The 13,334-nt window shown below is 45.5% G+C and overlaps 1 protein-coding gene across 4 annotated transcripts in view; it reads left to right on the top strand.

Moving 5' to 3' along the window:
- Positions 1 to 7,335, top strand: part of EGLN1 (egl-9 family hypoxia inducible factor 1) — a 60,698-nt gene extending 53,363 nt beyond the window's left edge. For 2 of the 4 annotated variants that reach the window (XM_039241242.1, XM_039241239.1), the window contains 3 exons: positions 453 to 589; positions 3,226 to 3,293; positions 4,835 to 7,335. In XM_039241242.1, coding sequence (XP_039097173.1) covers positions 453 to 589; positions 3,226 to 3,293; positions 4,835 to 4,899 — 270 coding nt within the window. In that variant the 3' untranslated portion in view covers positions 4,900 to 7,335. The remainder of the gene's footprint in view (positions 1 to 452; positions 590 to 3,225; positions 3,294 to 4,834) is intronic. The other 2 variants (XM_039241241.1, XM_039241243.1) reach the window with 2 other exon arrangements.
- Positions 7,336 to 13,334: the final 5,999 nt, after the last annotated feature.

Here is a 13,334-nt window from a genome sequence, read left to right as displayed (position 1 = left end):
GTGACTTTCCTGTTAATTACTGTTAAAGTTAAAAATAGTAAGCCATTTATTTAACATACTTAACCATTTATAGTAATTCTGTCAAGATGATTTAAACAGACGTATTTTTAAAGAATGGGCTAATTAAGCATATCATTAGCATACCTAAATAAGGAATGTGTGATTACTAGTTTTTAAAACTTCCAAGTGTCATTTTAAGCCTTTTGAATTCAGAAAAGATTCATCTGTCTCACCAACTATTTACAAAAATCCCTAAAACAGAAAATGAATTTTTCCTCATATCAGTGCATGAATTTGGCAAACTGAACTCCTTTTCGTTCCTTGTTAATTGGAATGTATTTGTGAATAATCCAGTTAAGAGTTTTGATTCTGAAATGGCCTTTTTTTCCCCCCTAAATTTAATTTTGCAGTATTCTTACTTTCATACTTACATATTTGGCTCTTTTCCTTAGGTAAGTGGAGGTATACTTCGAATTTTTCCAGAAGGCAAAGCCCAGTTTGCTGACATTGAACCCAAATTTGATAGACTGCTGTTTTTCTGGTCTGACCGTCGCAACCCTCATGAAGTACAACCAGCATATGCTACAAGGTAGTATTCCTTTTTAGAAAGAATTGTAGGAGAGGAGGGATGGGATGGATAGGGTATATACTTGAGAATTTTCTACTATCGTCCTGTTCTCGAGTTACATTTATCATCATGCTTTGGTCCTAACTTCTCGTTGGGATGATTTTACACGATTTATTCCCAGTTTAGCACCAAGTGTGACTTTCTTCACACAGCCACTTCCATTTAGGCTAAGAAATGGAAATATAGGCCATCTGTCTCCAGCCCTGTCTCCTTGCTTTAAGCCTCTCTGACTACTGTCCATTCTGTGATTCTGTGGGAGTAGTCATTTGGGGGATAGAAAGATTCCATAGAGAAGGAAAAGGGCAGCTTTTTTAGAGAGGGAGGGAAGAAAAAGAGAGGGATAATGTAGAAAAATTTTACAAAGCAGAAAAGTAAGAGGCACTCAGAGAGTAGAAGTGAGGAGGAAAAAGAAAAGGTTCCCATGTGTGGGAGTTCACGTTAGCCAAATAACGCTTCAGCTTTGATAATAAGCATCTGTGAGCCTTATTAGATATTCTTTCTGCCATTTTCCTACATTGAAATGTTAACAGTATTAAAATGGAAGATGTTATAAGTACTTATAGGAAAATAGCACTGTTTTTCAAATACCCAGTTTTCATTACAGATGGGACCTTGAGCATCATGGTAGTGAATTGCTGGCATGCAGGGGGGAGGTCTGGGCAGAGGAGGCCTAGCCATAGATACAGTGGGAGAGCTGCCTTTGCCTGGGGTTGCGAGGCCTGGGCCAGCCCCAGGGAGGCTCCATTCCAAACACTTTGTTGTCATCTCTCTTTTTTCATTTTTCTTTCTTTCTTTCTTTTTTTTTTTAAGTAATCTCTATATCCAGTGACCCCTTGAGATCAAGAGTCACGTGTTCTACCGCCTGAGCCAGCCGGGCGTCCCTCTTTTCTTGCTTCTTTCTGAGCTGTGTCGCCTTTACCCCTGATTTACATAGCCAGTAGCAAGCTGGGTAGTGTGGTTAGAAGTCCTGAGAAGCCACTCATGGAAACCAGGGGGGTTCCTGTCCCGTCACACGATGGCGCCCACCCTGACTCCCCCATCTCTCCTGCGGGCACCTAGTGCCTGTCTCTGCCCCTGCTGCTTCTTTAAAACCCTTCTTGACCTAGAAACTGCTTTATAGACCTTCCTTTTTTTGAAGTCTTGAGTATGGTCTGCTTGTATCTAGATAGAGAACGGACATTTTTAGATCGCAAATGCCAAACAGCTGTGCAGGGTAGATGCCACAGGACTTTGGAGGAGGGAGAAGGTGGCATTAATTGGAATAGATGGACTAGATGAGCCAGGTGTCCCAGTGACGAGAGGAGCTCAGCTGGGCCCAGAATGACCAGAAGCACAAAGTTAATGTGAGGAGGACTCTTTAAGTAGGTCGCTGGGAGATCGGGCAGAAAACCCGAGGGTGTGAGTTTCCAGCTGTGTTCTGGTGAGGCCTGGGGGCCAGGAAACGGGTGCATCCAGTTGGGGGGACTCCGATTGCTAAGTAACTGAAAATTCAGGGCAGTATCTGCGCACCTTTCCCCTTCCCACGGCCACCTGGAAAACTAGAAGGGGCTGCATGGTAAGAACGGTGCTGGAGCTCTGGAAGGAAGAATCTGGAAGTCAGGATGCCAGACTAACCTCCGTACTGTCACTCAGCAGCCGAGTGATCTGAGCGCCTCACTTTCCCCAGTTGTCCGGACTCCTGGACTCTGACTCCCCTCTGCCTTTGACTCCTTCCTTGAGACCCCTCACACGATCAGCCCTCATTCCGTTCACATTCACTGCTCTTCACTCAATCCATGGTGCTCCCCAGCCGGGGAGCCCCCACCAGAATCGGCACGATGGTCTCACTTTGTGTTCTACTGAGGAATTACCATTTGTAGTTCTTACTGCCTACAGTGTGTGTACACCATCCCCATTACTGGCACCAGGAGCTGCAACTGGGTGCTTTGTCGTATTTGATAAACCAGACGTTCTTTCTTTATTTGTGGAATGAGCCCTTCCAATTAAGTGAAATTTTCGGAGGCATGGTATTTAGCTACGTAAACTTGAAATGTTAAAACAGAGTGTAATTGTTTTGATAAAAATCCTAAAAACTCTTAGCGTAACTGAAGCCTTTCCTGACGGCTCCAGGTTCTAAACGTGTAAAGCTCCCTCAGTCTTTGCTGTCATACAGTGCCGTCCCCAGAAGCGGGTGAAACTGTTAGCCCTCCTCCTCGCCACAGGGTCCCAGGCCTGGGGTTCTGTTCCGCTGAACTGAGCGCTACTGATAGCGTGCTTTTTCTGTAACAGCCATTCTTTTACCTTCTTATTGCCTCTTTCTGCTCTGCTGTGGGCTTGCAAAAACAGATAATCAAGCAGGTTAAGTAGGTGTTAAGAAAATCATAAAAACTCGTCACCTTGGCAACATCAGCTTTAGCTGCTCCTGCTCCCCTGCTCTGCTCTTGAGCATTGAGCTTCCTGGAGGGGTGGGTTGTGACCACGCTCATTTGTCCTCTGATATCATTCAGTTGAGGCGTTACATTGGCATGACACGTTTTAATAGACTGTTACAAGAGCTTACCACTTTTTTTTATCCCCCGGTGTGATCCTTCTTAACCCTATTCTAAATTTTCTTTTAGGTACGCAATAACTGTTTGGTATTTTGATGCAGATGAGAGAGCACGAGCTAAAGTAAAATATCTAACAGGTAAACATTTTTTGCGGCCAGGTTCTACCGCAGGGAAGGCGCCCGCGGTCAGGCGGTGCCGTCGGGAATGCGAGCACGGACATGGCCTTTATTAACGCGACAGAGACTTGCTCCCTGTTTCTGTTGGATTCCTTAACTCCCTTATGTAAAAGAGGACTTCTCTGAAGCCCTCTTCATTGTTATCGTTAGCCAACAAAATTATTCAGAGATTCGGAAAGTTTGAGGCAAAAAACCTTCAGAAAAGTATTCAAACACAAGCTGAGGTTTTCTGTGATTATGTCCTTTTCAATCCCAGGCTGCCAGATGCTTTTGTTAGCTGCCATCTGGCTTCCTCTCGTGCTCCTTTTAGCAGGAAGTTATAAGTACCCTTTCCTTTTTATTTTTTAATTTTTAAAAATTTATTTATCTTGAGAGAAAGAGAGAGAATGAGTCCCAAGCAGGCTCTGCGCTGTGAGTGCAGAGCCCAGTGCGGGGCTCCAACCCACAAACAGTAAGATCAGGACCTGAGCCAAAACCCGAGAGTTGGATGCTTATCCCACCGAGCCACCCAGGCGCCCCAGCACCCTTTCCTTTTCAAAAGTCCGTGCTCTAAAGAATATGTACAGAATCCAGGTCTTCCATGTTGAATGTGGAACAATTGAAGAACAATACGAAGGAGATGAGCTGAAATGATGAAGTCAGGCATGTGGAGTCTGTTCCTGCCGGTGGGGTCCGTAGACAACACACTTGGGCCAGATCTGAAGATCCCTCGGTCCGCGGGCCCCTCCCACCGCCGCCTACCGCGGTGGACTGTCTCCTGGAGGAGAGGCTCTTACTCTTCCAGCAGATGGACCGCTGCTTCTTTAACCCCAGCCTGTGTCTCCAAAAGTCTGCTCGGTGCTCACATTACTGATTAACTGGCTGTACTTTCATGAGCCGGAGATAATCCCTTTTATAAAACTATAAAATTGGGGGCACCTGGCTCAGTCGGTTAAGTGTCTGAGTTTGGCTCAGGTCATGATCTCGCGGCTCGTGAGTTCAAGCCCAGTATCAGGCTCTGTGCTGACTCCTCGGAGCCTAGAACCTGCTTCCCATTCTGCGTCTCCCTCTCTCTGTGCCCCTCCCCTGCTCATGCTCTCTCTTTCTCTCAAAAATAAATTAAACATTAAAAAAATTTTTTAACTATAAAATTGGATATTCGTGCTTTTTTTTTTTTAAAGTTACTATTTGTGGTGGAGCCCTAGTGGTGTGCTTTCAGGGACACTGAACACACTGCTATTTTAGAGCAACGCACATTGTTTTTGAAGTAAAAAGGAGATAAAATCATGATCTGTGTAGAGAACAGCCTTTCCTTTTGAAGGTGTGCTAGTCCAGAGGAGTGCATTTATTACAGCAGTGGTGCGGGTAGCTTTTAGAGGTGCAATGCGATCGTTTTCAGGGGACGTGGGTTTGCAAAGCTGAGGCATGGGGCACGCGGTTAGCTCAGTGGGAAGCAGTAGCAGAAGCGGTCTGGTGCTTAATGAATGAGTGAGTAATCTTTTTTTTTTTTTTTTTTTTTGCAGGCGAAAAAGGTGTGAGGGTTGAACTCAATAAGCCTTCTGATTCAATCAGTAAAGATGTCTTATAGAGCCTTTGATCCAGCAATAGCCCCCCCTTCGCCTACAATAATTGTTGACGCGATTTGTTAACTTGTGAACACAGATAAGTGGGATAAAGACAAATAGACAACCAGTTGGCATTTTAATAAGGAAACGGAAAGAGCTTCAGTGTTTTGCATCAGAAGGAAGATCTGGACTGCATGACTCTCTACTGCATAATCGACTCCAAACCTGTGACTGCTTCTGGGAAGAGTATAAGCTACCAGCTGACAATGGTATTGACATCTGGACATGAAATAAGTGCCCTCGGTAGAATTTTTTCATTCTTAATATTTTGCCAGATCTGTCATCTAGATGAGTTCATGTCATCGCTCCCTTTTTTATATAGTCAAGTTTGAATTTGAAGTAATTTTTGTATGATCAGGTACAATATATCAAAACTGAATTGAGAAAAAAATTACAGTATTATTCCCCAAAATAGCATCAATCTATTTTTGTAAACTTCTTCGTACTATTAAATTTTGCCCTAAAAGACCTCTTACAATGATCGTTGCCAGCGACTGCTGATTCCTTTCATTTTCTTTTTACTTAACATAAGAAAAGGAGCACTTTAATCACCCGCTGAAAAATTAGATTGTTTTGTAGTCCCATCTCTTACACTAATTTGAACTCTTAAAAATTGCTGCTGTCGTTTTTTTGACATTGTTAATACGAAACCTAACAGTACCATTTACTACCAGTAACTTTCAGTTCACGTTTTATAAGTAAAAATACCCAGAAGGTTTTATCTTCTAAGTTAGAATTTTTACAAGACTAAAGTGACTGGCACTAAATGAACTTGATTTCTCCTCAGCATCAAGTTCCCAAGATAAAGGGCTTTCTCACACTTTCAGGTATATTCTGTAGACGTAGAAGGTGACGTCCCCTTCCCAAGACTTTGCCTTTTGCTTCCCGGCCAATCGATCGTACTTCCAATTTTGCTGTTAGGGTTGGTTTCCCCCTCCTGTGACCCACGTGATGTGCAGATCAGAACCTTGCTTCTGTTGGATGGCAGAGGGCAGGGGGAGGTGGGGGTCGGGGGACAGTGTGCCGGGCCTGAGCTGTGTCAGTGCAGAATGAATGTTCACAGAGCCTCAGATCAGGCACTCCCCAGGCGGGATACCCGCCTCCTTGTCAGTACTGAAAGGTGTATGGTTAGCTTAAAAAAAAAAAAAAAGTGGAAAACCAGATGCTTTTATTTTCATGTTAAGATTTTTCTTTGACTTTTCAGAAGAAGAGGGAATATTTCAGTATCACACAAGGCCTCCCAGACTTCTGTTTTTCGATGTATGAACTGGGATGGATGTGTTAGAACTTTGTTTTCCTGGGCCAACCGTTAGCAGAGCCCAGAGGGTGGTGTCCGTATTTCGCACGAACGATGGGTCTAGACCTTGCCCACTTCAGTTTTCTATCTCTGTCCTTGATCTTTGCCAAAATGCGTGTACAGGAATATTTCTGTATATTTCACCTTACGACAGTTTTAGCATCTGTATAGTTTGTATTCACTTAGAGACCTTTTCTATGGAAAGCTCAGTAATTTTTATTAAAAGATTGCTATTCATGTAAAACATGAAAGAAAAATCTAGTGAAACTGACAGTGTGGACTTAGGGTGGTGGGTGGGGTTAAATGTTCAGTATCGTGATCTCATGTAGAACTTGCAGGAGAAAATTAGAGCTTATGGTTGCTTTTCCTTGCCCGCGTTCAGTTTTGTTCCACTTCCTCTCTGTGTTCCAGATAATGCAGTGTAACATCTCTCTAGTAAGTGCCTCTGCCAGCCGGACCTGGGGGTGCAAGCTGTCTTTGCCATCTGGTCTGCGTGCGGCTTGCTGCACTCAGCCTTGACTCAGAAGCGCTGCCACGTTTAGGTCTAGTGGAGACTGTGTTCTTTCAATGGGGGTTTGTGTGACCGTTGGGGCGGCAGCCCCCGTGTCATCCACACGTGTGACCCTGCAGGTGTGCAAGGTCAGAGTCTCCTCTCCATGGGCTGTGCTTTCCAGGCACGTCTTAAAGTTTGTACTTTTCAGAAAAGTTTTCTCTCCTCCCTTGGAGATTACTGGGAAAGGATCAAGGAGCCCAGGACAGCCAGTTCTTTAATATCCATTTAAAACCTGTGCGTCTCATGTTAGCGGGACCGTTAACTTGTCACCAAGCAGGACTCTGTTTAAGACAAAATTTAAAACTACTTGTGGCCTCTATATGTTTAATCCTAGTTAAAGACAAAGCTTCTAATGCTGTTTTTCATTGACCGCATTAACCAGCTGTAAAACACAGACCTTTATCAACAGCAGGCAAAGAATTTCAGGATTCATATCCAGATAGACGGGAAAGTCATGTAATTTGAAAAACAGTGTTTCATTACGAAAGAGCTCTCAAGTTGCTTGTAAAGCTAATCTAATTAAAAAGATGTATAAATGTTCTTGAAAAACTTATGGTTGTTATTTCCAGCTGTCTGGCTTGTTGTTTTGTTTTTTTTTTTTGGTTTCTTAAATCCTTTATCCTACACGGACAGTCTTAATGGGCCCTTCTCTCAGATAATGTGCTTTTCTATCCCACATCTCTGGCTTAGTCCGGAATGGCTGGGATGACTTTTTATAAATGATAACGAGGGAAAGAAAGAGAACAGTAAACACAGGAGCATAACAATCCTAGCAATGTCCTGGGGGTAAGTGGCCTGGCCATGGGACCCGTGAGTGCTCTGTTTTGGGTTCTCAGCATTTGGATTCTTGCCCTTTCAATAGAATTTCTAAAACTACTCTAACACCAGGGCTGTTGGGCATATCTGTGTCGCCCCTCTGCAACAAACAGGAAGGGGCATCAGGCATAGATCTGTAACCGTCACAGGCGTCCTGTGTGTGTGCGCACAGAAGTTTACTTTGTGTGGTCACAGGCTAAAATATCAGAGCTCTCGTAATGTGAGATCAGGAGACACGTTTCTGTATCTCTGATCTAAGAAACTTCTAGTGTGGTGTTCTTGTTATTTTCTAGCCTCTCTCTCAGGGCGTTAGGGAAACTGTACCGAAATAAAGGGTGGGGGGGATGAAAGGAGAGGGCAAATGAGTCCAAGATGAAGACTGATTAAATTAGGTGGTGGTGTAAAAAGAGCACAGGACTGACAAATCTCTATTCTGTTCTGGCCCAGTCACTTAATTATGTGACCCCTGGAGACTTTTTCCTCTGAAAATAAGCACAGTGGCTGCGGACCTGAGAGCTGTGTGAGCCCTGATGAAGTAAGTACAGGTTCGTTCCCAAGGTGCACACGGCCCAAGGACAGGCGCCCCGCTGTGGCTGTAGACTGCGATGATCAGTGTTGATGCCGTACACTTAATAATGGACTTGCAGGCCAGGTTTCTCTGTTCGTTTCTAAACCCTCAGGAGCAAATGCCCAGTCCCCACTACCACATCTCAAGGCAGGAATACGTTCCCCGATCGCTGCGCTTGGTTTTAATGCAGATTCTCTTCCTGATCCACCGGCAAGTAAATTTCACCTGAAATACGGCAAGTGCCCAAGGATAAACCATCGACCCAATGACATGTGGGAAGGGCCTGGCCCTGTGAGCTGGAAAGAGTTTCGTAAGGAGAAGACACTTAAAAAGAAGCCGCTTCCCAAGACAGGTGAAGCCTTAACAGCTGCCAGCGGCCAAAGCGCCTTCTATCGAATGCGTGATCTTTTAACTCTGAAACAAGGTGTCAGGTTTATTAGGTAGGGTGTTACTGCATCAGGTCTTCTTTTCATTGAGATTAGGACCTTTCCTGCCAAGATTAATTACTGTTATTATCGAGTTCTGTAAAATCCCTCTACGTTTTTCCCTCAGAACCAGCAGAGTAGGCAGAGCAAAGCTCATCTCCTTTTAGAATTAACAGGACGAGAGCAGCGACTCGTTCAGGACTTACAGCTACTAGGTGCTAGAGAGCCAGGGTTTGAGCATAGGCTCTTCTTTCCCTGTTTATCTTTTTAAACATTATTTTATTTCTTATTTTAAGTAATCTCTACGTCCAATGTGGGGCTCGAACTCCCGACCCCACGATCAAGACTCACGGGCTGTACTGACCGAGCCAGCCAGGCACCCTAGGTTTTTTAATAGTCAGCATTATACGTGTACGTGTAGCTAAGTCAGCTTGTTCTGTAAGGGTTTTTAAGGAAAACAGCCCCTCGTGTTCTTCAGCTGAGAACAGATTTTAACTCTTAAGTGACTCTTTGGGTTGAATTAGTTGCCTGATGAGTTCTCAGTAACATAACCACGTTGCTACACGTTGGGTTTTCAGCGTGAGACCTTATCTCCTGACCAGTTCCCCACATGAAAGATAAGAATGTAGGTTCCTGGCCAGCCTCTGTCGCCATCCCCGCCGAACATGTACAGCACGCCTCCGCGCCCCCCCCCCCCGCCCCCCCGTCTTCTTTATGTAAGTCTGTCGTAACCTCGATCGGGTTGATAGTCAAGACTACTGGTGATATTCAGAGCCTGGTTAACACGGACTGAATCATGAGGACTTTTCTTCCACAGTTTGCTTTTATCCTGACGTCCTGATTTTTCATATTTTTCCTGTGGCTTCTAGCCTGCAGCAGTCCAGTAGCGGCTGTACTCTCTGCCTGGTAGACCGGCGTCTTCCTGAGGTCTCCTTTCCCCATTGTTCTGGAGACCCCCTCCACCGCTCTCTGTTGGGTCTCCCGTTTCCTGGATCCCTTATCTTCCCCTTTCTCGGCTGATTTCCTCAGTCTGGTGGAACATGTCCGTCACACGTCCTCCTGCGCAAAAGTAGGTGGGTGGTAAAATTTCCCACCCAGTGCCTTTATTTTACCCTCACCCTTCATTGGTAACCTGAACGGAGTTTACCCTTCTAGTGGGGAAAGCATTTTCCTTCAGCGTTCCGAAGGCATCGCCTCACTGGTTTCAGGTTCCAGTGTGGATGCGGAGAAATCTGAAGCCATTCCTGTTCCTGACCCTGTTCCTCTGTGGAAGCTCCTGGAGTTACCCTTCGCCCCCAGGGCCCTGTAGTGTGACAGCAGGCTTTGGTGGATCCCGTCCTCAGCCGGCGTGACAGTCATGCAGACTGCACGTTCATGCCCTACACTTGGGGACGTTCGCTGAGACCATGATATTATGTTCCCTCTCTGTTGTCTTGCTCTTTCTGGAACGTCGGTTGTCCAGACAGTGCATCGACTGGTTTGTGCCTGTTGCTTAGTTACTGCGTGTCTTTGTCCTTTATTCTTAGATCTCTTTTCCAGTTATGCCAGCGAGGGGTTCAGGTCTATTATCAGGTTTTAATTTTCCAGGGTTCTTTTGTTCTCTTAATGTTTTGTTTTATTTTTAGGATACAACAGCCTGTTCTATTTAACAGATACAGTATTTAACCTTGCTTTGGGTTTTTCTCTTTCACACTGTAAGTTTTGCTCCTATGTCGTAATTCCTGCGCGTTCATAATTAAGTGGAGGTAGTTGGGCTTCTGGTTTTCCGAGAAATATTGGCAGCTGCCTAAATCTGAATCTCTTTCATCACCTTCCCAACACCATACAGACCAGGAGAACCCAGGAGGTTCCCTGTGACACACCTGCAATGTGAGCGTGAGACGCAGAAGTCCAGCTTTCAGGAGAGGAGAGAAATAAGCACCAAGGCCAGCACCAGGACCCGTGTGAAGGCAGAGTCAGGCAGAAACTGTACAGTAAGAGGACGAGGGCAAGGGGGGCCGCGTGGCGGCAGTACACGCGGTGCGGGGAGGCAGGGACCCACCGCCAGGGCTGGAAATGCAGACCGTCCCCGGCTGATGACGGTTCACCCGAATGGTTTTTTGACTTTACAAGGGTACAAACACCATACACGTCCCGTAGAAACTGTACTTGGATTTTGAATTTGGGTCTTCTCCCAGGCCAGCAATACGAGATACGTACCCTCGTGATGCCAGATGGCGGCTGTGGCTTCCGCTCCTGGGCAGCCATGCGATCATGAGGGCCGTCAACCACACGCTTCGTACTGCTCTGTGCCCACACAGCCAGCAACACGGTATTCAGTCGATACAAGAGAGTTAACACTTTATTATAAAACAGGCTATGGGGCGCCCAGGTGGCTCAGTCCGTTAAGCATCCAATGTTGGCTCGGGCCGTGGTCTCATGGTTTATGAGTTCGAGCCCCACACTGGGCTCCATGCCGATGGTGTGGAGCTTGCTTGGGATTCTCTTTCTCCCCCTCTCTCCCTGCCCCTTCTGTGCTTTCTCCCTCAAAAACAAATCAATAAACTTTAAAATTAAGTAAATTAAATGGGCTATATGCCCAAACAGGACTCTGCCCAACCGCAGGCTAATGTAATCGCTCCTGAGCACGTTTAAGGCAGGCCGGGCTGAGCTAGGGTGTGGGGTAGGTTAGTGTATTAAACGCATCTTCAGCCAGTGATGGGTTTGCTGCACTGTAAGTTGAGGAAGATCTGTACTGATAAATCGGACACCAGTTCACCAGAGCACTGGCCACTGGGTCATCGAGAGGAAGAAGTCCTGAGTTTGCAGGTGGCTGTGTGGGGAAAGTATTGTCTGCCGGAGGAGGGGCCGAGATCTCCTGGAAGCCGGATGGTAAAGTACAAGAAGCATGGATGTCACAGGGAGGAAATAGATCACAGAACCAGAAAACCACAGAATCAGGCTCAAAAAGCAAAGTACTCTCAAAGCTCAAAATTCCCTCTGAGGAATACTGCACATCACTGTACCAACAGAACACTCTGGAATCAAACCCACTGAGCTGCACAAACCCCTCAGGTCTGCCTAGATAGAACCAATTTTCTGCAAGTCAAGGGAAAGAATGCCTTTCAAAATGAGCAGAAAAAGGAATACAACATTTTTAAACACTGCCGGGAGAAGAAGAAAAAATGAGAATCCGTTCCAGCTGATGGAGAGCCTCTCCTCAACCGTAAGGCAGAAGAAAACCACAAGAACCAGCCTGAATCAAATATCCTTACCCAGGGCATTGCAGAAATCAAAATGAACACTGGCACTTGAAACTGGCACTGACTTGAAGATGTCAGAACAAAAACGGAACAAAAAGAATACCTTCAGCAAGCTGTAAAAAAATGATGATTGAAGGGTGAACAAGGAAGAATAGATTCAACTGAAAGTACAGGGAAGGGCACTGAAGAAAAGCAGGAAAGCAGCCAGGGGTACGTAGCAGAGGTTACACAGAGAAAGCAGAAGGGACACTTCTGTGTGTGTGCACTGTGTGCGCGCACTGTGGTGTGCTCACACAGTGATGTGCGATATCCAGCAACAAGAATGGACGATCTGCTAACATACAACCTCCCTTTGGACATCTAACCTTAACCCTAACCCATGGAGGTAACTGGATCTCTGCGATTAGAACGCAACTGAAGAAGTGTGGGTGGGTCTATCTTCATAAATGCGTTCCTGGGAACCATTTATACCTGTGTAGGTGCACACATTTATATACGGAGTTAAATTTTTTAAGATTCTAAGTAACGTCTCCACCCAACATGGGACTCGAACTCACATCCCTGAGATCAAGAGCTCTACCGACTGAGCCAGCCAGGCGCTCCTCTTGTTATTTTAAATGTATACCAACACCTTCAAGGAATCCTGTGAGGAATCTTGTGAAAACAATAAAACAAATGCCCTCCCCATTTCTTTCATATCGATGCAGATCTTCATGTATTTAGTTTGTAAGGAATATTTAGCTTGTAAGCAATGCTTCTAGCCTGGAATGATTTGTGTCTTTTAAGGGTATTCTAGCTTGAAAATACACAAACTTTGAATCTTTAGAGAAGTATGGAGAAGAGTCCGTGTTCCTGAGGGAATTATTGAAAAAGCACATAAAAATGGAACTTGAAAAACATCTCGCCATTTCATCCACGTAACACCGAGAATCTGAGCGGCTGCTCTTTATTCTTTTGGACCTCTGATGTAGGAGCTCGTGGCAATATGTGTGTCCCAGGAAGCTTCCAGACTAAGCTAGACAATACAGAGCAGTGCGCTAGGTGTCAGACAGACCCAAAGGGAGAGCACTATAATTTCAGAAATAGTAGGAAAGTACAGGTCTTGCCTTGTCTGGAAGGCTTCCTGTTCTGAATTATCACCCAGTTTGGCCCCATGTGTGGGTTACTGGTGTCTTTCTAGCAGAAGACTGTTGTGTTAGTGTTCAGTGAAAGGTGGACTGGAAACAAGGTTGGGGAGGTGGAGGGAGCCCCGCGTATCAGCCCTAGTTTGTTTGAACAAGCACACTTCTTGGCCTGCTCTTCCCCCCTCGCAGGAGTGGTGATCGTAACCCGTCCTTTCCTTTCTATGAATCGGGACTGGCTGTTACGCCAGCTGCTGACTTCACCTTCAGTTTTTCAGAGATCCTGAACTTCCCCGAGAGCGCCCCCTGGTGCTCAGTAAACGGGAGGGTAAATCTTTGGGCAAGTTAATTCCAGGGCGGAGGCAAGTTTCTGTGC

Source organism: Hyaena hyaena, unplaced genomic scaffold, assembly GCF_003009895.1.
Source record: "Hyaena hyaena isolate Hyena2069 unplaced genomic scaffold, ASM300989v1 scaffold_193, whole genome shotgun sequence".
Lineage (NCBI taxonomy): Eukaryota > Metazoa > Chordata > Mammalia > Carnivora > Hyaenidae > Hyaena > Hyaena hyaena.
The sequence above is the reverse complement of the archived record's forward strand: the minus strand, read 5'-3'. Positions and strand labels throughout refer to the sequence as shown.